Source organism: Rhipicephalus microplus, chromosome 7, assembly GCF_043290135.1.
Source record: "Rhipicephalus microplus isolate Deutch F79 chromosome 7, USDA_Rmic, whole genome shotgun sequence".
In the NCBI taxonomy this organism is placed as follows: Eukaryota; Metazoa; Arthropoda; class Arachnida; order Ixodida; family Ixodidae; genus Rhipicephalus; species Rhipicephalus microplus.
The window spans coordinates 85,158,013-85,183,583 of record NC_134706.1 but is presented as its reverse complement, the minus strand read 5'-3'; the positions used below and the strand labels follow the sequence as shown (position 1 = coordinate 85,183,583).

The following is a 25,571-nucleotide window of genomic DNA, read 5'->3' as shown; positions in this document are numbered from 1 at the left end:
CCGAGAGAAGAGGGGGGGGAGCGAGCGTAGGGTAGCAGACGGTCCCTGCATTGGCGTTGCAAGGTATGAGAGGATAGAGAGAGAAGGGGATGCGCATGCACAATGGGGGAGCAAGTGCAAGCAGGTGGTAGGAGAGAAAGTGGAGAGATTAACGTGCAGCTGTTGGGAAGAGGGAAGGTGGAGAGTTGCTCATGCATAGTGTGCGTGCAGACGCGTGGCATACCTGCGAGCAAGACATGCTCCACATCTAAAAACGCACAGACACTGGCACGTTGTGCTTTTTTTTCTTGAAGGAACTGGAACTTGACAGTATGGTAAAGGCTCGTAATATGGAATAGCAGGGTATGCCAACGCATACGCATTTACTACCAAAAACACTTCTCAAGTGCCGACTGTCAACTGTAAGTGTAAGTCGGCGAAACTTTTGGAGCTCACTCAGACTCTCTCATAAAATATATTTTGAGCTTTGGACTCACTCGTACTCAGACTCGCACACATTTTCCTGAGCCGGACTGACTTGGACTCACAAAAATTTACTTCAGCCGAACTCACTCGGACTGAAACTCACCGAAACATTATTCACCCGGACTGACTCAAACTCGCGGCTCGTTCCGAGTCAGAGTGAGTCTACCCACTAGTCCATTACTCTAAAATTGGCTTTTTCGACTGTGGTGTCAATGCACCTTAACACCTATAATTTCACGTAATCTGTGCTCTTCTTGGTGCCGTTTGACACGGTATCTTCGAAAATGAGTTCCGAGTGCTTCCAAACCAGTAAGATCATTTTGTTTGAAGAGGTGACAGCGTAAGATATAATAATCAAAGAATTACTTGCAAGAGTTTGTGGGGAGGAGGTTGAAAGCACCTCCCAAAGTAATTCGAGCCTCTAAGCAAAAAATATTGGTACATGAACTGCACTGCTTTGGAATACGTGTGAGTTGGCAGGATTAGAAAGGTAAATCCAGGTAAGGCTGATGGTAATTCTGAAGATGACTAGATATGACCTTAGGTCAGCAAAAAAAAAGTGGAGCTCACTCAGACTCGCTCAAAAATATATATTTTGTGCTTTGGACTCACTCAGACAAGAAAATTTTCCTGAGACAAACTCATTGAAACTGAACTCACCAAAATTTCCTTCAACCGGACTCGTTTGTATTCAGACTCGCGAAAATATTACTCACCAAGGCTCACTCAGACTCGGGACTCAGTCTGAGTGTGTTTGCCGACGTACGACTGTAAGGTCATACAGTGGAGAATTGAAGGGTGACCTTTAACTCATCTTGTGGCATGAAAGTGTCTTCCCATGAATAGTGGACGCGTGACTGCACTTGCAGCAGACCCCGTTTTACTTGTAGTCGTGCATTCCTTGCACGACTACAACTTGTAGCTGTGCATTTTACTTGTACCAGTGCATATCACAGTTGATGAAGGCTTTGTGCTTCATTTGTGTCACAAGGCCCTTTTAACCCTGAGATTGGAAACAGTGCTCATGCGCACACACATGCACAGCCTCTCGATGCTCTGTCGGCGAAGAAAGAAACGCTTTATTGTCAAAGTGAATACAAAACAGTCATCTTTGGTTCAGATACTTTATCACTTTCCATTGAGACTCCATAACATTCCACTTTCTTTTGTCGCATTGCTGCTATTGGGTTAGGAGAAACATTTAGAAAATCAGACATGTCCTTTGTAGCTCAAGAAAAAAAAAATCTAGATTTCAGTCAGAAAATAGTAAGACAGAAATCTACATGCTTTTTCATGCATACGATGTTCATCAGACGAAACAGCTGCGCTAGTTTTGTAGCCTGACGGTGTGAAACCAGGGATAACGAATTCACCGATGTCTGAAATATGCTGCTTTTATAAGGATTACTGGCATAACCGGCTTCTCGCAAATGCTACAGTGACAAACTCAATAGAGACGACATTAAACGAGGTACATGCTTTCATTATCTTCCCTTCTGCACCTGCGTCACCCTTATCTTGTTTGCTCAAACGATAGTGCAGAGTACCTGTGCTTTCCAACACTTCACAAATTGTAGCTCTTCGAGTGGATAACAGAATGGATGCAGCAGAGCTTAAGACAAAATGGGGAATGGCAGCTGTACAAAATAAAGTTTCAGCCAATTCTTTCATTGCTAGTGCGCTTACTGCAAATATGCTGTGCAATAGGAGTTGTTGCGGTCACAATCTCATTCTTTTTAGGGAAGCTTGAATCAATCTCCCCGATTCCCAATATTCAGGATACTCCGAACTGTTTCCTTATTGCACATATAAGTGTGGAAAAACAAATAAAAAAATACAATTGCATTTTTTAAAGTAGAGCACTTGTCAGGACAAGTTCGTAGCATTCCACAGCTGTAGACGTCCTTTACAAAAAACTTCACTGACCCTGCTAATGAAATTCGCTCGAAAGTGCGCATCTCTGTTTGTCTAGCCTACGACTTATGCCATTTGCACATGTTGCAGTTGCGTATCTTTCTAGCGCACTGCACACACAATGTGGACTGAAAATAGACATTTGGAATGTCTCGTCGCACAGTAGATTACACAGTCTTTTGGTGACGCAATGGCTTGATATTGTTGTAAAGAAGAAAGATTCAGATAGCTACAGCATCATGCTTCAGTGCGCAAAACTAATGAGAATAAAACAAAACAAAAAAAAGCAAAAGAACTGCCATTGTTTTTTGCTAACACTGCTGAGTATGCAAAGAAACTGTTCTTTTTGGCTGGCACTAACTTGAATCCGTGGTGTGTGCTTCTACACTGGCAGGTAGTGCGTTTCTAGTTTATCCCAGCAGTGTTCGACGGTCACGGTAGGGTATGCCAATAAGCTGCCTCTTCCAAGTCATGCGTTTGCTGTGCCATTAAATATGGCAACAGTCAAATAGTCATATAATAAAAAAAAACAAGGATGAAAACGTTTTCTTGTGTCTAATAGCAGCAATGGAATTTGTGTCATGTATAGTGTTGTGGATCGAAATATAACATCAAAATTTTCAGTTTAATGACTGGTATTGAGAATTGCTCGAGATAACCACTACATGTTGATACGAGTCTGGCCTGTAACGATAATGTGGGCTTTCATCTAGGCGTTCCGAGTTTAGATGGGACCGAAACCGAACACGGTAGAAATGAAAGTGCGTGCATTACTTGGTCCTGAATTTCCGCTTTACAAGCCGTGAGCGCTGTGCTTATTTTGTACAGACTTGACTGCGAATGTCTTTTCACAGATATTATCAGCGGGTACAACATCATTACAGCAAGGTGTGAATGTACATAAAAATTAGACTTGGGCTACATTTTTGGGACTATGGCGCTGCCGTTAACTCGGCAAAAAATGAAAACAGCAGTGGCGAGGCACATTACACTCAGCACACATCGTAAAATATGATACGTGCTTTCAACTTGATCATCTACAAAGCAGAGCCAAAATGATCAACACATTTAAGAAAGGAGCTCCTGTAGTGTGCCGCAAATGAAGTTGGGCGTGTTTACACTATTCAAATCGCATGTTTGATCTACTGAACTACAAAGCTCCCAATATGCACAAGTATATGCACTGTGAAGTTGATCTGACAAAGTAATATGGTACAAGCAAAACATTTGCAAATAGTTCGCTTTTGAAGTTCTTGTCATACGCTGATACGGAGTCACATTACTGCCTGCTTAGATGTAGACATAGTATGTCATACAACGGTTCCACTAAGCACTCTTTTCCGGAAGCTTGCATTTGCAGATCTTGCATCTTGGTCCCTAAAAGCATACCGTAAAATCCCAAGCAAGTAGCTCGATATGGTGAAAGATAATTGGACAATATTTGGAGCGTCCGACTCCTTGACTAGTCGCAGACTGAAATTCAAGTTGGTGGTGGAAAATTCTTGGAGAAAAATTCACACATGTGCTTCAAATAAATGCTGCATCAAATACGCATGCATTGCCGCTTCTACTGAGCTAGAGAGAATTCTTGTGCGAAGTTTCGCGTGTTATGACTTGGGGGGCGGGGGAACAATGTTTTTCAAATTTTTTGACAATTTGGAAGGCAGTCTGGATACACGACACTGTAAATGTACTAAAAAATTGTGCACCTATCGAAAGACTCTCAGAACTTGGGTACCCAGGAACTGCTGCTGTGGGATTCAGTAGCGAGGAATAAGTTGGAAAAAAGAAAAAAAAAATGGCAGAAGGAGAGGGTAGAGTAGGATTTCTCGGTCACTGGTGCATATTTTAACACTCCCGAAAAAGGAGAAGGGGTCACTTGCTCGGGATTTTACAGCAAGTGAAACTAACAGCCAACACTAGTAACAACGTTGCACTTTTTTCGACCGCTAAGCTAACAGCTTCATTTTCAGCTTCATCCTTGCATGTACCATTCGAGTGAGAACATTTTAAAGAGCTAACACAATCAGCTCTCCATCTCTCTTACTTCAGTAAACAAAAACCTGATGTAAAACAGCTTTTTACGAAATAGTGTTCGCCGAAAAAATGGCGCCACTTCTCCAGGCATTGCAAAACACTACATCGCTGCTTCTACGAATACACACACTCTACTAATGTACAATGCCATTTTCAGGAATGGTCCATAACCATGCCACTTCTCTGAGGCGATACCAATGTTCGAGATTAATTAAAGGGAAGAATGTTATGTCCGTAAATTTATCATTGGCAGTTTTTGGTTTGCCGAAGAAGTGTACAGCAGCAGTGACCCTAGTAGCAACATTTGATGCGCAAAAAAATGTGCACGCAAAAGCTGCGTTGGCTTGTGCATTGTATGGTGCAGTTGAAGTAAAGAATTGGTAGTGAGATAATCGTTATTTATAGCAGCACTCTCGTGTTTTTTTTTGCTCCATCAAACAATGTAAACTAGTTTTTCAAGTAATACTGCAGTTGGTCATACTGCCACAACGCATCACTACAAGCTTTGGAGTTGCTGTTACGGCAACCTTGAAATTTGCAAATAGTGAAACGTTTACATTGAGACAAAGGCTTTCTGTTGAGAGGTGCGTATGAAAACGTGACTCGGTGAGGGCACTCGTTTTTAGTGAGTGAGATTAAAGAAATGAAAAAAGAATTCATTGCCTTGCATTGTGTTATAGTTAAAGGACAGTTGACCAACACCAGATTACTTTTCATTCTTTGAATTCTGATCCTGTTACCAGTGTCGTGCAGCTGTTGTGCAGATCTTATTAACCAACCTTTTTTTTTTTTTCCAGGAAAGCATGAAAAATGCTTGCGAAGTCATTAAGGGATGGATCATTTTTGAAAGCCGCGGTACGGCTTCTACAAATAACGATGTTTCTTTGACAAAGCGAAAAAAGACATTTACACATATTACAAGAAGTGCAGTTAACGTAAGACAGACCATTCATTGCACACTTGTTGCATACTGACGACAACAAGAAACATTGCAGCAAAATAAATGGCAATGGAACGACACATTTTAAGAAAGGCACTTCTCTGCGCAAAGACTTGAGACAAGACACAAACCCGCGTGGTGTAATATGAAGTTAAACTGGGTAAGACCATGCGAAAAAATTGCAAACGCTCACAATTTATCACTTGCTGTGCGATGCTAAAAAAAGAAAAATTTGTACAGACACACACAATTGACAGCTCGCAGATAATGATTAAAAGTAGAAGTCGGCTGTGCACTTTCTTTGTAAAGATGTCGGAAAATAAGTGAGCCTGAAAAGAGGTGTACACTTGCTACAAAAAAAGTCATTCGAAAGGTCAAAAAGTTATCGTAAAGGAATGTGTCCATGGAATGAAGTTTTATAGTGCCAGCGCTTACAAGTATTTACACGAAATGATAAATAATTGCGTACAAAAAGAAGAAAACTTACACAATGAGTCAGTGCATAGCAGTTACTGAGACAATCGCCTTGAAACACCTGACAACTGTGACAAAACGATTATCAATGATGTTAAACATCGCATACTATCCGTTACAACGGAAGTCATTGGTACAGGTGACGTGCTTTTAAAATCAGCAACAAAGATGGTATTATCGATGAAGCCACTGGTAGATAGCTGCCAGTGTACTTTCTGCAAATCTTGAAGTTCCAGTGAACCCAACTTCCCGGAAGCGTGATGCACTTCTGGCTCCAGCCTCGAATCGAGCCTCATACGGCATCGTTGTAATTCACTCAGACTTATGGAAGACTGAGGCACGGAAAGTGGATTAAAAGAGCTAAACTAAGCTCCTTTCGAGCATGCTCTGAATGGAACTAAAATGGCAATTTAGCCAACGGGATGGAAATTTCACTCGGGCAATATTTATTATGACTAAATAGCAAAAGCAATCCTGACAGGGCTGCAAAGCTGGTAATGATACATATTTTTCTTGTTGGAAGTCTTGAAAACAGAAGTTAGGTGAACAATGCGGGCACCTCGTTTGACGTAGGTCTAGGTGCAATGCCTCTGAGGTGTTTTGCTGCTCTAAAGCCATCACTACCAATAAGTGTTATTAGTGGCATTTGTGTTTTTCTGCTTCAGTAACAAAAACGGCAAATTTTTTTTTATATTTTCGCACATGAACTCCAATAAAAACCTGTTTCCCTGAGCAGTGGCGCATCCAGAGGAAAGGGCGGTAGATGCGATACCCCCTCCCCCCCCCTAAAATCTGTGTCAGCACCCCCATCTGACTTCAGTGCTTGTAGTCCACCTCTTATTCCAAGTTAACACAAATGATTGAAACCACTATGAGCACACACTAACAGTATTTACGCTATGGAGGAATTTTTCTGCTAATGAAATACAAAAAGTCATGACTTTTCAGTGTTAATTCAAGTGACCCCCCCCCCCCCTAAAATGAGTGGCTGGATCCTAAAATGCCTGTCTGGGCCAGCCATAAAGCCTTTCTGGAATTTGCCCCTGTTCCAGAGAGGCTTTATAACTAGTACAGAAGTTTGTTGCAGTCAGACTAGAAGAGCATAATGCCTCCACTCAAATTAGTGATGAGTAGTAAGTAGGTACTTGCCAACCTTGCGCTATGCAGTGCCAAGCAGAATGTAACACAGCATACGATGTCATCATCAGTGGACTTGAGAATTGCGTATGCAGCAACCCAGATCGTTTTCACGAGTTAACACACATAGAAACACAAACCACGCTGTCGGCGTGGGAGATCAAGCAAAATGCACATATGGAAACGTGACAATGAAAATCAGTGACAAACACAGTTTGAGACCTCCCAGATACGCTATGTACAAAACAAACTGCCCCCACACTTTATGTACAATCAAAACCCACCGTGCGTAAGGGATATGCCTGGGTCCTGGGATCACAACCTATTGTGTGACAGCAACTGTCAGAGATCGAAATAGCGACACAGACGTGTGAAGACCACAATGTTTTAACACTGTTTACACACAGTGTTCACAGCCCGGCTTCAAAGATAAGGAAAGACAGTTCTGAGCTTACTTTTCACATAAAAGCAGCTTCAAGTACTAAACATTGAGATAACTTACATAGAAGTACAATGCCTGGAAATCCGCGTGCTATCGAACTCTTTAACACCAACAAGCTTTACAATATGGCTACTTATTTAGCCTGAAGTCAGCTATGGGTGTAATGCTCTTTTATTTTTACACTGACACTTATTTTAGTAGTTGATGAAGATACATTTCGGCAGAGGTTACTCTAGTTTTTGTGCTCTATTGTTCGGAATTCGGCGCTCGACGGTCAACACCAGGGAGGCATTTGGTTTAACACATGGCTAACACTAACTTCAATGCTTAACATGATAAGTTAAATGGTAAAAGTAAACTTAGTTTGCAGACTAGTAGTTAAACATTCCATGTTTGTAACTTTGACATGCTGCTGTGTACTGGTTAGCTTTATTTATATCAGACGTAATGGTGTACGGTTCAACAGGTAAGATTTGGCGTCTCTTTGTGCAATAATCCTGTTTTGATAAAACAATACGTAAATATTACATCAAATGCTGTTGAAATAGATTGAGAGTGTGTGCCAAGACTCCTGTGCAATGCTTGTTTGTAGCTTTTTAAAGGGGCCCTGTAACACCTCTTTCAAATTTTGTTACATAGGAAAAATTTTTTTTTTATTCCACTGAGTAAAAGCAGACTTACACCGCCATACCTAAATGCCTCAAGCAACTCATATTCATTTTTTCTTTGGACATATCATGTCTATGGTACAGTGGTCATGGATCTCAGCTGCTAACGAAAAGATGCGAGTTTAATCCAAGTTGTGGCTACAGCATTTTGATGGAGGGTGAAATACCAGAGGCTCGTGTATTTAGATTTAGATGCACCTTAAAAAAACCCAAATGGTCGAAATTTCTGGAGTCCCTCCATTGCGGCATGCCTTGGAATCGTATCATGGTTTTGGCAAGTACCATTGAACTCCTTCATAAGAGGCATGCTCTGGGCAGCAATTCTTGTCTTTTATACAAGATGTCTCTTATAAGCAGGGTGCAATGTATGGATTTTCCTATTAACCCGTATTTTACTTTAGGCACACTGAGGTCTCTTATACCCATTTATTTGTCTCTTATGTCAGTGTCTCTTATAGAGGGATTCGACTGTAAAGCCTCAGTTACCGTATAAAGGCCGCTATGTCTGATTCCTAGATCATGCAGTGGCTCACTAAGATTAAAAGTCGTAGGTTTGATGTTTTGGTGGAAACTACACGACTAAAGTCCGTTTTCTCGAGCTTACATCCAAGCTGTTTACGTGCCCTTTTATTGATGTCACTTACACAACAGAAGTCAAACTGGTTCTTGATAGACACCTGAATAAAATATTTTCGTGGCAAAACGATAACTGTCTTGAAATACATGGCACATAGTGATATAACCCTTGGGCCACGCACGGGATTCTTGTCATGCGTAACTTCCAGCACGTCCATAGTGACATAAGCCGAAAGATAAGGCGCATGTGCTGTAATAATATGTGATAACTCTGCTTGTACTCGACAGACTAGAAAAACGTTTGCGGCCAGAGATTCGTGAGCTAGGAGAGTCCCTATACTTTCGTTGGCATCATTGTTAGTTCTCATTGGCAGAGTATAATGGTAACATCATCCTACGATAAGACAGCACGGCGTTGAAGTGTCTCTTTGACATTTGATCTTACCATCGCTTGGGTGACGTTTGTACACACCTATGCAATCTACACCCGAGAGTTAAGCCGCTGTGACACCGATTATCCATTTGATAAAGCCTTGTGGCTGTTCATATTGAACTGGTGCCGGGGCTGTCAGCCATGACAGGCAAGTTCAAGTGGCAACTTTCGGAACAGAATTTAATACAAATTGAACAGTAGCAAAGAGAATTTGAATCATTCTCCGAATACTGAACACCCATTTCGCACTTGTCTGTATACCTTCTCCTGTGAACATGTGTTTTTATTTGGGCAAACTTATACTTACAAGAACATTATTTTAAAATTAATACAACGTAATGTTCGCAATGCAGCATTCATATTCTTAGCGATAAGATCGTAAATGGAGCATCACGAATGAATACAGAGGTTGTTCAGATGTACACAATCTCTCAGCGAGAGCACAAAATTTTAGTACAGGTGATAAAGTCCGGCTCCGCGAGTGACGTAGCCCGCTACACTACATAAGCTCCTGTGTTTCATGCCTGTGCTATTGCCATGAGTGTAAAGTTTACCGTGCACTTGTATCAATGTTGTAGTTATTAAGGTGCAGTTGACACATTAAGAGGCTTGTATTCATGAATAATGTCAATTTGATTCGAAGATCGTATTGAATCGGACACCATACGACTTGAAATCAGGAATTTTTGAATATTCACAGACCCTCGCGTGGCACAGCTATGGAATCACCGCACAGAAACTGTGGTTGGTCAATGCCTTGGCCGTCAAGCTGTCAATCGTTGGGACTAGCCGAAGGGCAAGTAGTGGTTAAGTACAGTGATCTGTGACTTCCTCGACTATTGCATCACTCATTCCATGTTGGTGCACAAGTGCAGACAAGTTGTGACAGCCCACAGCACGAATGCCTCTTGATTGTTACTAACTCACACGCACCTTTTCCTATCCTTGATGAAACAGTGTTCTCCACCTAACCTCAATTAGGCACCATAATTAGCCAGCGCACAGGTGCTGGTCAGCAGTGACTAGATGGTGCCATTACCATCACTCGGCAACACCCGTGAATGGTCATCCAAGCATTTGCCAATCCGTCGTGAAAGGGATACTGACACCAATTTTCGAAGGTGAAGTGACTCTGCCACATAACTATTCTGTGCGCAGACAGCTCTGAGCAAGAGTCATGATCAGAAAATGCTTATCATCAGCATCATCATCAGCCTGACTACGTCCACTGTAGGACAAAGGCCTCTCCCATGTTCCGCCAGTTAACCCGGTCCTGTGCTTGCTGCTGCCAATTTATACCCGCAAACTTCTTAATCTCGTCTGCCCACCTAACCTTCTGTCTTCCCCTAACCCGCTTCCCTTCTCTGGGAATCCAGTTAGTTACCCTTAATGACCAGCGGTTATCCTGTCTACGCGCTACATGCTCGGCCCATGTCCATTACCTCTTCTTTATTTCAACTATGATATCCTTAACCCCCGTTTGTCCCCTAATCCACTCTGCTCTCTTCTTGTCTCTTAAGGTTACACCTACCATTTTTTTTTCCATTGCTCGCTGCGTCGTCCTCAATTTAAGCTGAACCCTCTTTGTAAGTCTCCAGGTTTCTGCTCTGTAGCTAAGTACCGGCAAGATACAGCTGTTATATACCTTCCTCTTGAGGGATAGTGGCAATCTACCTGTCATAATTTGAGAGTGCTTGCCGAATGTACTCCACCCCATTCTTATTCTTCAAGTTACTTCAATCTCGTGGTTAGGCTCCGCGGATATTACCTGCCCTAAATAGACATAGTCTTTTACAACTTCAAGTGCACTATTACCTATCTCGAAGCGCTGCTCCTTTCCGAGGTTGTTGTACATTACTTTCGTTTTCTGCAGATTAATTTTAAGACCCACCTTTCTGCTCTACTTGTCTAACTCCGTAATCATGAGTTGCAATTCGTCCCCCGAGTTACTCAGCAATGCAATGTCATCGGCGAAGCGCAGGTTACTAAGGTATTCTCCATTAACTCTTATCCCTAACTGTTCCCATTCTAGGCTTCTGAAAACCTCCTGTAAGCACGCGGTAAATAGCATTGGGGAGATTGTGTCCCCCTGCCTTATACCCTTCTTGATTGGCTTATATATAAAATGCTTATAAGACATTTTATTTTGACATTAAAATCTATTCTTGCATGACGCAGCTACTGACATTGACACTAGCGTGCTGTAAGGTTGCAGTACTAATTCCGGTGGCTTCACGCACAACTTTAGCCAGCTAGGATGATATCAGGCACCAAAGCAACCAAAATGGGTACTTGTGCGGCACCAATAGAGCTATGTGTTGTGATGTTGAGGAACAGTAGGAACCGAAACTAGCTTTGAAAGTACCATGTATAGCTCACTTTTTTAGAATGCACTCATGCTTACAAGCACATTTTCTAGGCTCTTTCGGCCTTTCATTTGATGCAAAAAAAAGTGACAACTGAAAATTATCCTGTCAGTACCCCTTTGAAACATGCTCACACGTCACTTAACCATGAGACACACTTGCATAAGGAAAGCTTTAGCTCAAGTGGCATATTCTCGGTCGGTCACTTTTGGATGAACCTTCAGTTTTGCATGACATGGTAGCAAACACAATGTGTTGCTAGAAATGCGGGTATTCTGCTTGCTGGCTCAGCCAATGAGCTTCAGCCAATAGCGACACAGTTGGAAATGACCGACCGGGAACACCGCACTTAAAAAAGCAGGCCGTTGTTGAGCCTTACACTAGGTGGACCCATTCGTTCAGTAGAGGATGGTTCCGTTTACGCAGTAAGCTGACTTGGCGAATGCCGTCTGTGCCGGTGTCGGCGCACCGGTGCTGTTGTGCAGGTATCCCGGCGGTGAGTTGTAGTTGGCGCCCGAAAGCAGGCCGGCGAGGTGAACGACAGGGTTCAGGGCGGTGCTCACGTTCCCTCCCGAGACGGTGGGCAGAGCTGAATTCGTGCTCGGCTGCGGCTTCGGCTGGATGTTGTCCAACACCAGCTCCAGCTCTTGGTAGTCGGAGAGCCTCTGCACCTCCTTGTCCTTGCGTAGGATGGTGTTTGGTAGCTTGCGAAGCTTTCGTACCTGCAAGATGTATGCCACAAGCAATGACACGATGCTTAGCCCTTTCAGATACGACCTATAAAACGTCGTGTGGACATTCATTAAATTTGCAGAAAATTACTTCGAGAAATTCAATACCATAGCAACATAATAAACCCATTTTTATGCTGACATCAAAATAACGTTCTATTAAAATATTAAAATCATTAATATTGATTTATGTGCATTAGAGTGAATAGTATTAGTTGAACTGCAAATACATGTGTAATTATGTTGAAAGCAATTCATTTTATGCTTTTTTCAAAAATATAAGCGAAGGCTAGAGATGTGCCGCGATTACGTTTTCAGTTATGTTCATTTCGATAAAAAAAAAATGTTACTTTTGGTGTGGCTTGCAGAACGTGGCATATCGAACCATTCATCGAACATGGCCAAATGAAGGCATATTTGTTATGCAGCAGGTGCAATCTTGCCCTTTTTTGGCCACTAGTTGACAAATAGTGGTAGCAAGTTGTGTACATAAATGTGTATGCGGCGTCTCAAAGAGTTAAAGGGACACTAAAGGCAGATAGTATTGTCATTGTTGGTGGCTAAAATAGCAATCCAGAAATGTCGCAGTGCTACTTTTGTGCCGAGCAAATGCTTATTTTGAATGCACGGTGTTAGTGCATTTCAAGCCACCCACCTGAAAAATGGGCCTCTCTAATGTAGCGGTTGCTTCGCCCAACGTTTCCCGCCTTAACTGTGCGGCCGCCACTATACGCGAAGAGTTGTAAATATGCAGGGTTACTGGACGATGGTGCCAACATCTTGTGACGCTTTGTGCAACCACAGTCACTGACACGTTTGTATTTGCCTGGCATTTTTGGAAAAAAAAATGGTACAGTTTAACCCCTTTATAAGAGATATGCTCTGGGCAGCTGTTATTGTCTCATATATGAGATCTCTCTTATAAGCAGGGTAACTCATATGCATTTTCTCATCAACCCGTATTTTAGTGTAGGCAAACTGGTGTCTCCGATACCCATTTTTATCTTATAGCAGTGCCTCTTATAAAGGGGTTCGGCTGTTCATAACTATGTCGCTGCAACTTGTTCGTAACTATGTCGCTGCAACGCATTCACACCAGGCGTAGAAAACACGATGGTTATGCAATGAAAATTTTGTGCTTGTCTGGTTCAAAAGGGCCTCACTATGGTACTGTCAAGCGGTTCTTTTTTGTATAAATGAAACCTAAACAGAGAAGCATCATTTTATAACGTGTTGCAATACATAGAACATTTTTTATTGCACCAAGTTTCATTACTAGTTGATTGTAGTCAGATGCACTGATGTTATTGAGATCATTTCAAAATGTCCCACTTGTGGCATGTATGGTGTTGTACATTTTCCATAATTTCCTTATAAGTACAACAGCGCTGTTGATAATAACAAAGTGTTAGACAGTCTCAAACATTGATCTTTCACTATGATGTAAATTGTTATTTGCCTTTAGTGTCCCAGTGATATTGCGGACATTGCTGTTTTATGCCAAAGTCACACTGTCCCTTTTGATGCCAACTGGGCTAGACCCAGATTAAGCTTGACCTTTAAGACGATCGTGATCTGTACATGTACAGTGAGTCAGTGACTGATCTTCGATTGCAACATGGCTGACTCGTTCACTTTCCAGCTTGGTGCAGGAGGAACGGGCGGCCATAAGAGAGCTTCTCGCAAATAAGCCCGTCGCCCCTCTCATGCCGTAATTAACGAAACACGGAATTTCAGTGCATCAGGCTCAATGCATGCACTCACCTTATGTTTGTTGTTTTGACCTTGATTGACCTTGTTATTATTTGTAGGTTGTTTAGGGCTGACGGCATAGCTAAGAACAAGTTTTCTCTTCAGCAAGCATAGCCCAAATATCTGCAGAAAAAAGTGACCTTAAAATGAGCTCATTCATTGGGCGGTGAATTCATCAATCGAGCTGGTTGACTAGAGTAATTGGGACAATTGGCAGACTAACTACTCAGTTATAGGGTGAGTTAGAGGCAACCATTTGCCAATGAAAATCTTGAGATCGATCATTGGGGCTATAAAAGCTGGCTTTGCCATTCTCATCCTTCTCAACAAGTCTCACCAAATGGAGTAAGAATGTCCTACAGATGATTTATTTGCAAGTGTCTTTCGTATGTAATTCTGTAATACTGCGTACAATGTGTTATAAATATAAGCTGCCTTGTACTCTGTTAACCTCTCGAATGTGTTCCATCCTTCAAGCTTTAATATATAGAAAACATACAGCACCTATGAGAGGTGCAACTGTTCACTGCACCAGCAAGCCGCCAGCACCACAAACAGCCATTTGCAGTCGTGTCAGCGTTCACTCACGTGCTACGAATTCTCGTCTCTACGTCTGCTATGCCACCATTGTATGCACATGCGTGAGCACAGAGGCAACAAGTTTGATAAAACAGGTAGCCTTTCAGAAAGTTAGTAGTGCAGGATTCTTTTTGGGACTCAAACGAAACAAAGACGTGTGACAGAGTGTTTTGAGTTGAGAGGGCGATTCGTGTGGTAAGCCAGCATAGGTCGTCACAATTGATGTTTGTAGTCATTTTTCCTAGTCATTTTGCTTGCTTATTGAGTAAATGATGATAGCTGTGCCTGACCTGTGTTAGACACAACTATTATATGGATAGGCATATGTAAAACGTACGATTACCGAACTGCTTGTGCTGCACTTAGCAATGCCATTGCAGTTCCGATAAGTTCTTTGTGCTGTAGTTGATCTCCGTTTGTAGACACTGCTCGGGATACATGAATGTTTTAACTTTGTCATGTGCCAGCTTTGCACGCAATGTCTTAGCAATCAGATAACACAAGAGAACGGCAGCGTGCAGTTTCACTTTCCCACACAGTATTGCTAAGGGGCAAAGGCAAACAAGGGGAGTACATTTAAATCCCCTTTCCTGACGCATTTTCATTCACAAACTGCAAGACCGTGAACTGCGTTGCTCAATGAATTATGGTGCGGCAGAAAATAATTAGGTGTGTATGACGGAGAATGCTGATTCTGTCGGTTGCTTTTTGCCAACAAAATGTAGAACGCTGACTCGAGATCACTTTGCTAGCTTCCACTCAATTCTGTCAGTACTGTAAAAATAACAGTTGAATTGCTTAAAGAGCAAATTCTGAGCAAGCTGGCTAGAGCGTGTACTTTACAAACATGTGCAGGATCGCTTCCTTTACACAGTCTATGTTGTGAATCTATTGCTCTCACTGATCGCTGAGCCGCCACACAGATGGCGTCACAATGTTTGCTAACTTTCTCAATATTTTGGACTATTCCGATGAGTTTGCATTCATAATGAGAGCACTATAGTTTCTTCTAGAGCTATAATGCTTCAAGTTATACCAGTTATAATGCTCAAAGTTGCGATCAAATGTGTATAAAAGACAATGCGTTTCACTAACGATCAGATTACCGATGGCCTACGACTGCAATCGCTGCTATCAGTGTAGAGTGTGCATCGCGTGAACCTTTAAGTAGTTTTCTGAGCATAAGTGAGCCCAGTAAAGAGTTTCGTCTTTATCAGTGAGGCCTGTTTCACCGCTATGTGACAATACAAACTACGCAGTGTGACTGCGACTCTGACCCGTTTTAAATCGGCACCCAGCTCGTCGCAGCAAGTGCGCAGCAGGTTGGCAAATGTCAGCTCTGTTCTCGGCAGCTCCACCTCGATGAAGTCCGGGTCGTCCAGGTACGCGATCCTCACTTTGAGCACCAGATCTGTCTCTTCTGCCACAGAAAGAAAGAGAGAGAGAAAAAGTTTTTTTGCCACAAAATTGTTGTGCCTTATTCCAAAAAAACTGGTATTCACACAAATAAAAGAAGACAGTACATGACTTCCGATAAAAAATTATTATGTAGAGTTGAGCTACAATGTAAAGTGCACAAAAACCAAAATATAAACTAGTGTGTCAATCATGATACATTTTGAGGTAAAAAGCTTTGTTATACACATCCACAGCTGAGCAACATGGGGGGCACCTGTCAGAGAGAGAATAAGGATAGAAGAAAGGAAGGGAGGTTAAGCAGAGCTGTGCTTGGTAGGCTACCCTACACAAGGAAGGAGAGAGCAAGCGGGAAAGAAAGTAATAAAAGAGAGAAAAGTCACTGTTTGAGCCGACGTAACAGTTCCACGTTTGACATTACAAACGACGAATCAGACCAGTGCCCTTGAGAAAATGCAGCAGTGCTTTCACTGCTCTTCAGAATGGTGATGGGTGGCCTCACGGTCCCAATATCTTCTCAACAGTGAAAGCGCTTTCGCCTAGTCAATGTAGAGCAGCCTGGAGGCGAATTCGTAGTGACTTGATAGGAGCTAGTTGTTGCTTTGGCGTAACTGAATGTAAGAACAATATCGGGGGTCTGACATCTCCAAACCATGATCTGATTATGAGGGACGCCATAACAGAGGTCTCCTGAAACCATCTGTTGCTCTTTAACGAGCACTGACACCGCACAGTACACGGGCCTCTAGCATGTCTCCTTCGTCGAAATGCAACCGCCGCGATCGAGATCAAACATGCAATCTTCAAGTCAGCGGACGAGCACTATAGTCACTAATCAACCATGGAGGATAGGCATGACTCAATGGTATCCGTACCTGCAACGCTCAGATGAGACACAAAGGAATGCTGACATGTTAAGGCAAAATGTACCTGTTTCGCTAGAGTTAACATATATGGCTCTTTTCAGAGAGCTTGATAAAGATGCACTTCTGCTTCACATTTCTGGCTCTCTGCTGTTTCACATTCTGTTTCCTGATCAAATGCAGTTACAGATTCGCAAAGGCAATGATGCAATGTGGAAGCGACAACCACAGCATAGATGAACATGGTCATAGCTGCATCACCAGGTCACAATAACTTAGCACTTTCCTTGAAAACTAACATCCAGGCGATTGCTTTTAAAGTTAGTCCTACTTGTGTCTCCAGTTTAGAGCAAAAGTTACATTACAAATAGTATTTCTGGTAAATATAACTTGTTCAGAACTGCTGGTTGGCACAACTTTTAACAGATAATATCAGGCTGTACAAAAAGAAAGGTCTAGTGCTGGGTGACACTTCAGTGCAGGCGATGAGATATTCTGTGTTTATTCAGAATAAATCAAGCAACTACCACGGCTCTTGTTTTAATGTCTGTGGTCAGGTCGTTCCCATTCACAATTTAAAAAGTGGGCAAAACTTACATAGACCTCTAGTGCTCACACTGCAAAGAGCTTGCCTCCTGTGAGTTTGATGAGTAACTTTCTTTCAAACCTGCTTTTGTCTTTTTAGAGGCGAAGCTCCTTATAGTCTAACCTTGTGACTAGTCACGCGTTACCAGGAGAAGAAAAAACGAGAAGGAAAAGAAGGCAAAAAAATAGATGACCATTTCTCTTCTCATATCCTAGATGGCATTACTTTGCCGCTACTCTCCGAAGTGCCGCTACTTTATAATTGGCTGTTGCGCGCACTTTTCTGAGGGGCGATGAACGTGTGCCTCTCTCAATCTCTTGGATAGTCGCCGCACGTGGCAAATCGTTGGTAGAGCATGGGCGAAGTAGAGCGGCGGGCGCATTGAAGACACCTGCACTCGGCTTCCTTGGCTCGCGTCTCGTCGGTGTTACCCAGATGCAGTCTGTATAGTGAGCGAACGAGTGCCTCTCTCAGTCTCCTGGATAGTCGCTGTACATGGCAGATTGTTGGTGGAGCATGAACGAAGCAGAGTGGTGGGCCCGTTGAAGACGCTCGCGCTCAGCTTTCTTGGCTCGCGTCTCGTCGGTGTTACCCATGCGCTGTCTGCATTCTCGAACGCGATCAGACGCATGCACGGAAGGACGCTTTGCCCCACTCATCATTTACTCTGTGGATATGTGATTTTTCTTGTGAAATGGATATCATTACTGAACTCGGCTTCTTTTGACAGCACATTAGATTTGATAAGGTGGATGCTTGGGCTAGTTGGTGATTTGGAAACAACATGTTTGTGCAGCACAACAAAACGAGTAGTTACAGAAGGAAGACACACAGACAGGAAGGAGCGCTGTATACTCTTTTCTGTCTATGTGTCTTCCTTCCGTAGTTACGCTGTAACTACTCATTTTCTTGCGCTGTGCAAATCTTGTACACACCTTAAATAATTTACTTAAGATACGCTGCCCTAAATACTTTTCAGAGTATTTGGTGAATTGGAAACACTCTGAGAGTGGAGTACTTTCACACAAGAATGTAATACCCTAGCAGCGTCTCTAAGGCAACAAACATTTTTTCCAAGTATTTTGTGCTCTATTCAGAGGCGATATTGAATCTAGTAATTTGTACTCTTCTGAAATGCCTTTTTCATGCTAGGCTCAGAAACTTAGCTTGAGTACATTTTTAAACTAGTATGTTGTATGAATGAAGCATGTAACGCACAGTAATTATTACACAGTGCAAGGTCAACAAGCATTTCCCATTAACACGTTAATTCATCACTGAGCATGGTTGTTCGTTGGCTATCTTGGCAGTACAGCATGTGCATTCAAGAACTGCGAATTTTAATGAATGAAAGCCAAATCGCAATCGGCTATTACGCACCCAGATGTACAAGCTTCTTGGAAAGTATGCAAGCTGTCTATTGGCTTCGATGTGTACATTGCTCGGCTGCACAGGTTGATCTCGCGTCACAATGATACCTTGTACATCTGATGTTTTGGCAAGTACAACACCTCTCTTCGTTTTACAAGCTGAGACTTTGTTCTATGCAATCGTATTACCTTAGAAGGGCCTGTGTACAGCCTAGCAGTCAATATGGGCAGTCACAGGCAACACAAGAAATACAGCTGCCATAATAGAAAAATTGAACTCGAGCCCATCAGCTCAGCAGTTAAAAACTTCAGCCGAGACAGCAGCCATAATTTAGCAAAAAGGACACATTTGTTCTCGTAAAAGGCAATTCACCACTGAATTCCTCAACTGTCATTGAGTGTAGTGGTTGCGTACCTTGATGGCCGCTGGAATAATCCGACTGGCCATTGTCGTGGGGCAGGCTGTGCTTTCCGGGAAGGTCTGCGTCGACGTTTCTGGTGTTCCGCGAGAGTTCCGACAGGTCTACCTTGTATTCCATGCTGGGGTGACTCAGAAAGTGAGGGGTGATTGGCAGCGATGGCGTGGAGATGGGCGCATCACCCTGTCCAGCCTCTGTGTAGTATAAACACACAACCATAAAGGCCTTTCTGTCAAGGCTGTATTACTGTGAAAACAAAAGTAGCTAACATAGAATTGACATCAACATGAAAGTGCCCTTTTTTTAATAGGTTTTACATTTGGGTGGTGCACACCAGTCTTCGTCTATTCAGGTTGCATTTAAAAGAGCACTAAGGAGAAAACTCATCTTACTCATCTTAGAAAATTACTTTGTCACAACACCAAGCAAGCGTCTTCTCTGCGAGAAAACGCTTGCTAAGCGAGGAAACATGCAAAAAGAAAATGCGGGTGCGCACGCCACTGCAATGTTCCTGTACAAATAGCTATGACGTCATATTTTGATGAGGTCTTCCAGTACCTACATCAGGGGTCTCAAGCACGCAGCCCGCAGACCTTTTGCTAGTGGCCTGCACACGACTGTTTTTGTCCCATATGTATTTATTATCTTAATAAGTATGTCGGTGGGCTACAAAGACGTGACTGGTCTAAAGCATTTTTTTTTTTTCATGAGCCCTCACATAAAGTCTCCATTGAATGAAACATACAGACAGACCAAAAACTCTATAGGAATCGGCGTCCATTTTTCAGTGATTCTGGATATCAGCATCGATTTCTGGATATCAGCATCGATATGCTTCTCAAATCCTCATGCCGAATACCCTGCAGAAATGATCCATAGATGGGATATAAAAAAAGCCTTGTTTTCAGATAAAAACACATTTTGTTCAATACCCCCCCCCACCCCCGCTCTAACTGTCTTCGCTGCCCCGGGAGAAAATTACGTAAAATCTTACGGGAGAAAATTTTGTGACTGTGGCCCACGTGGTGCTAATCATTTAAAATTAACTACATTGTCCTTTGAGGGGGCTCAGCCGTAACGTACCAAGTTTCAGGAAATTTCGTTGACACAATGTCACACGCAACAAAATACTCTATGACATTGGTGATGTTATGCGTGGAGATCTCGTTGCAAAATTTAGAAGTGCAACTATGACCTTGACTTTATCCACATTTATAAATGTGGCATGGGGAACTCTAAAGAGAAACAGATAGGTGACAATGTGTGCGTGTGGTGCATTGTAGTGGCTGGTGCTCGGCGGGGTGCACGTGGATGCTGCCGATGTTGTCAGATGTGGCCACCTCCAACTATGGGCCAGAATAAGAGAGACATGGCCGTCTCCCACAGCTATTTTTGCTATAATGGTGAAATTAAAGGCATGAAAGTTTTCATAGTAAGTAAACTTAAATTGATTCACAGTTTCACTATGATGTCTCTTTAAGAAGATTACATAGTACTTAGTACAGCAGCCACAAGAAAAATTGCAAACAGTCCTTTAACTTCTAACCACCATTATTCACATCATAAAATTTTTCTAGCATAACGCACCCGAAAAGGATGCAAATGGACCGCAATACACCGGACTGTCCAACGTCATTTTAGAACAATACCAATCGATTGCCCGATAACGGCTTTGATGCGTGAACCTTGTATGATCACCTCCAAGCAAGGCCCTGATGTCTTCATTGTCGGTGAGTGTGGCTGGCGTCTCTCCCTTGAATGTTGTTATGGTGGGGTCAGCACCCTGGCTCAGCAGGTACCGCACGGTAGCAATGTGACCCCTCTTGCAAGCCCAGTGCAGCGGTGTCCTGAAAATACAGCGTTGGACACTCGAACGAGCACTTTATCTTTATTTTACTTGCCGAGATCGAATTATAATAGATGTGCCACCATAATTATGGGGCACGAACAATGAAATATGTAAATGCAAACTATACAAACAGGTGAAAATGTAAGTTAAGCACCTTAATTTCATAAACCGAATCACTAAGAAGATTATCCTGTGAATTTTTCCAAGACAAACTGTCACAGTGCGTGAAGCATTCAATAATGCAAAAGAAGTATCATTACTCTGCTTTAAGAAACTGTTGTAAGAATGAGTAGTTGACTGTGGATGATTCACCACCATTAACAAGTGCAGGCACTATGTGGGTAATTACGGTAGTACAGCCGAACCCCTTTGTAAGAGACAGGTGGGTATAAGAGACACCAGAGAGACACAGTAAAATATGGGTTGATAAGAAAATGCATACGAGGTATCCTGTTACAAGAGACATCTCATATAAAAGACAAGAACTGCTGCCCAGAGCAGGCCTCTTATAAAGGCGTTTAACTATATGCACATAGACTAACACGCTTCAACAAAATTGATTAGTTTCATAATGGTAACTTTACCTTGATTATCGTGTATGGCAAGTTGCATGCCCTAAATTACACCACTGGTTTTTTCGCCTCACTAATTCTAATGCATCACATTAAAAGCCACAGTGTCTGAATAAAAGGAGTTCAGAACTGAATAAAATACAGTTATTTTCACTACTTTGAACATAAAAATTAATGCTGAATGCTTTCTCATTTATAAAGTGATGGGAATGCTAAAATAATTTTTTTAGTTTTTTTGAAACTTAAAATTGTAGGCTTGTGCAAATAGTGAATTTTAGGTTAGAAGCAAATAGTGATTTCGGTCGATCGAATCTAATTTGAATAGTATATATAATGCATACTATACAGAAAAATGAGCATAATTGTCATGAGTCAGCAAACCTGCACACTATTTAAAAAATTGAAACAAAGCCTGTGCAAATGCCATTTTTTGCATCAAGAAAAGCGGAAACAATTTCGAACAGTAGCGCAGTTTGACTTTCGGTAGAATGTAAGTGATAGCCTGTAAAATATGTTACTTTTTAAAATGGGCTCCACTTTGAGCATATAAGTCAGTATAACAAGCTCTTAAACTTAAAAAAATAAATTGATGTGAGGGTAGTATCCTCATTTAACCTTGAATAAGGCTTCATAGCATTGCAGATTTCTCCTGGATATATATTTTAATGGTTTAGCACGACTTCACTGCAGTAAAACCATTTTTACAAAGAAATTACATGCTGATTTATATACCTAAATAGGTGCTTTCACGGCTTGGCATTTCTCCACTCCTGTGCAACCACCTTTACAGGGTGTCACATGCAGACTAATATACATATACAACTATTAGTTCGTTTCAAATAATTCGAAATTTTCAATAATTTAAATTCCATTCAAAGCAAATTAAAATACTACATTATTCGCTCGAATGTTTGCACAAGCCTATAAAATTGTAATATAGTAGAATGCAGAAGCTACCGTAGCAATGTTTCTGTTGGACCCATGCATTCGCAACTGAAATGTCTGTCAAGGTGGTCCGTGGGTAGCTTAAACATAAGAAATACCATGTTCAGATGATCAAGCTAGGTGAGTGTTACAACCGGCCTCCAATATGCCAACGCACAAAAAATGAATGCAGTGACTGTGTCAGCAGGTCGAGAAGGAAAGGTGGAAGGTGACAGTCAGTACTATCCGTCACATAAACCATGAAATAACCAATGCAACCACCACAGTCTCTGGCGTATCCAGTACACTAGAACGCCAGCGGCTGCCATGTCTATTGCTCCATGTGTTGGCACTCTGTGCAACCTCATCAAAACGAAGCTTGGCCCGTAAATATGGCATTTAGATCTTCTGATGCGGCAGCATCAGAGCGCACACTCACACGGAAACCCGCCTCTTCCAAAATTAGAAGAACATTAGCACTATTTCACTAAATCGTCTGAGAGAAATCTTCTGTATATAAGGTTTGGTGACTAAACTAGTTCGTCAAATCGAGTTGGTGGCAACAATAAACTCTATGGGTATTTGCCGGGGAATCGAAATTTCTTTGCAAGATCAGAAACTTTAAAAAGTGGGGAAACTTCGTAAAATAACTTTTTATTAAATCGAGTTTTAACTGTACAAAGATTGTGTGCAGTTCTTGTGAGATAAAAAAGAAATGGAGAAAGATATTTAATATTATTTGATACACGTAAAGCTGTTTGCATATGAAGGAACTCAATTTGCTGCTCTGCAAAGCTTATTGTGATTCAGAAAAAAAAAAAAAGAACCACAGCAACACAGAATGTCGAAGGAGTAGAGTGAAGTTTTACAACAGCAATATGCATGATTCTAAAGAGATGCAAATTGCAACACGGTGGGTGATGCAAATAATAAAACTGGTTTTCCAACATTTAGACAAAATAATAGTGCTGTTTGAAATTAAAAAAAAAGACGTTCATTGATAGACAAGGAATTGCTGAATATATGCAAAGTAGTTCATCTGCTTCCTCAGCAACAGTGACGTCTATGATATTGAAATGAAACTACTTCGAACAGCCATGACTTCTATCTGTAATTCTCTTCATAAACTCTAATATATGACAGTGTTCCTTAATATTTGAATGTAAAGTAATATTCAACAGCCTTGAATTCCTAAAACCTCCAAGAAAAAAAAGCAAGGAGTATATTCATATTCAAAATTTCAAATGTTTGCACAATGCTTACTAAAAACTACAATGATATATATGGGCAACATGCACACCACGTAAAATTTCTGCTATGTGTATGACAAAACAAAAATGACTAAACATAATACTGTGTAGAAGAGTACACAAGCATAGACATACTTTTTTGTCAATTAAGGCCAATAATCATTTCAATCTTGAAAGCACACGCAACAAGAACACTTAAATGCACAAGATTTATGTCAATATTCATGCAAGATTTACTTCATAAGTGAAGTAAATCAATCAATCAGCCCGTCAAAGAAAGGAGCCAACTTATATTTTAGAAATATGGGGCTGACAAAAAACAACAAGATATGTCAAATATTTGTTAAGCAGTAGCACCAATAATTTTTGTGTTGAACCAAAAGTTATGTCAGAACATGGTAGCACACATTCAACGTTAGGAAAACTTTGTAATAAATATTCAAGCCTTTATAGATAGTTAAACAACATTGCTGCACTACCTGTGCAAAACGTCGCAATAGAGAAAGTAGCGGACAAAATGATTAAGAATTTATGACAAAATAACCTAATGATAAACACTTTTTCACGGCTCTACTCACACGCGCAAATAGCACTTGAGAATTTTTAAAACATTCGCACATTTCGCCCACTCAAAGCGAAGAAAGTAGCTTCTTTGCACGACACGTAAGCAACGCGGCGAAGGCGCACTTGCGTAACACGCAAGTAGTTTCTCCGAAAATTAGGCGATGTTTCTTAATATTCAATCAAGACGAAAAAAGAACACGCTAGCTGACAGCTCGCGCAAGCAAATACGAGCGCAATAACAGGTACCAGTGCCTCGGCTCAAAGCGTGATCACGAGTACACCAAAAATCAGGTTGACGCCCCTGCAAAACACGCGGTCGGCTTCATGGCGCAGCACAAAAGCGTTGCGCCAAAGACATACTTTCGGGAGACCCCCACATTTGAGGATTTATTTTTCTCGCGTCAGTTCTGCAGATCACTCGTTAAGCGCGCACTTAAAAGGGCTCATCGGCCTCAAAACTAATTTACTGCACCCTCGACTCACCATCCGTTGATGTCGTGCTGAGAGTTGACGCGCACATTGCGCTCGACGAGCGCGATCACGCTGTCTTCATCGCCGTAGCAAGCCGCTTCCCGAAGTTTCTCTTCGAGAATCTTCGCCTTGTTTATCTCCATGCGTTGAATGCAAGCTTCCAAGGAATCCGTCGCGCCGGTCAGATGAGCCCACACGCAAGCAAGAAAAGAAACACCAGCGAGATTTGATGGCTCAGTGCGATACCAGGAACATGTTTGTTTCACTCCGTGTTTCACTTGCATGCACGTCGCACATCCGCGTGCAAAAAATAGTTTCAAAGCCCTACACACAAATTATGGCTTTATAAGTAAATAATTTCTTGTAGTAAAGTTGTAAGCAAAAGTGATTACTAAAGACACGCCGTAGGTACGTATTACATCTAACAAGAAAAAATGTGAAAATCTTGTATCAGTTTCTCCCAGACGTCAACAAACATTGTATCACTACGTTATCGTCACGTGGGACTACTTTGCTAAACTGCTTCGGCGTCGGCTTACGTGATTCGAGGTCGTATCGGAAGGTGTGTGTGTGTGTGTGTGTGTGTTTGAACGATGACAACACCGGGTACAGTAAGCGTCACGACTTGATCATGGATGAAGCTAGTCCTTTAGGAGTTTACCTAGTAAAATCGGGCAGTAAAGGAGACCGGCTGCTGTTCCGTTACCCGTACGCAGTTGACACGGAGAGTGACACCCACGCCAACAGTGAGTGAAATGACCTACGGCGGCGGG

The 25,571-nt window shown here is 41.9% G+C and overlaps 2 protein-coding genes across 3 annotated transcripts in view; one reads left to right on the top strand and one right to left on the bottom strand.

Annotated features, from left to right (window-relative positions):
- Positions 1-1,517: 1,517 nt before the first annotated feature.
- LOC119180228 (ankyrin repeat domain-containing protein 40) lies at positions 1,518-25,308 on the bottom strand. The gene is made up of 5 exons (XM_037431372.2): positions 24,811-25,308; positions 20,867-21,015; positions 19,165-19,362; positions 15,792-15,934; positions 1,518-12,174 (listed from the first exon to the last, which is right to left on the bottom strand). Exons 1-5 carry the CDS (start codon positions 25,080-25,082, stop codon positions 11,851-11,853), a joined length of 1,086 nt encoding a protein of 361 aa, XP_037287269.2. The 5' UTR covers positions 25,083-25,308; the 3' UTR covers positions 1,518-11,850.
- Positions 25,290-25,571, top strand: part of Nprl3 (GATOR complex protein Nprl3) — a 106,121-nt gene continuing 105,839 nt past the window's right edge. Inside the window, exon 1 of one of the 2 annotated variants that reach the window (XM_075869403.1) lies at positions 25,290-25,544. In XM_075869403.1, the coding sequence (XP_075725518.1) occupies positions 25,430-25,544 (115 nt within the window). In that variant the 5' untranslated portion in view covers positions 25,290-25,429. The remainder of the gene's footprint in view (positions 25,545-25,571) is intronic. The other variant, XM_037431373.2, reaches the window with a different exon arrangement.

Excerpts from the sequence above, each read along its gene's own strand:
- LOC119180228 (XM_037431372.2), bottom strand. The coding sequence starts at position 25,082 with ATGCAAGTGAAACACGGAGTGAAACAAACATGTTCCTGGTATCGCACT. Across the intron at positions 15,935-19,164 it reads TTATTCCAGCGGCCATCAAG|AAGAGACAGATCTGGTGCTC; the intron begins GTACGCAACCAC and ends TTTCTGTGGCAG. Across the intron at positions 12,175-15,791 it reads TGGGTGCCGATTTAAAACGG|GTACGAAAGCTTCGCAAGCT; the intron begins GTCAGAGTCGCA and ends TACATCTTGCAG.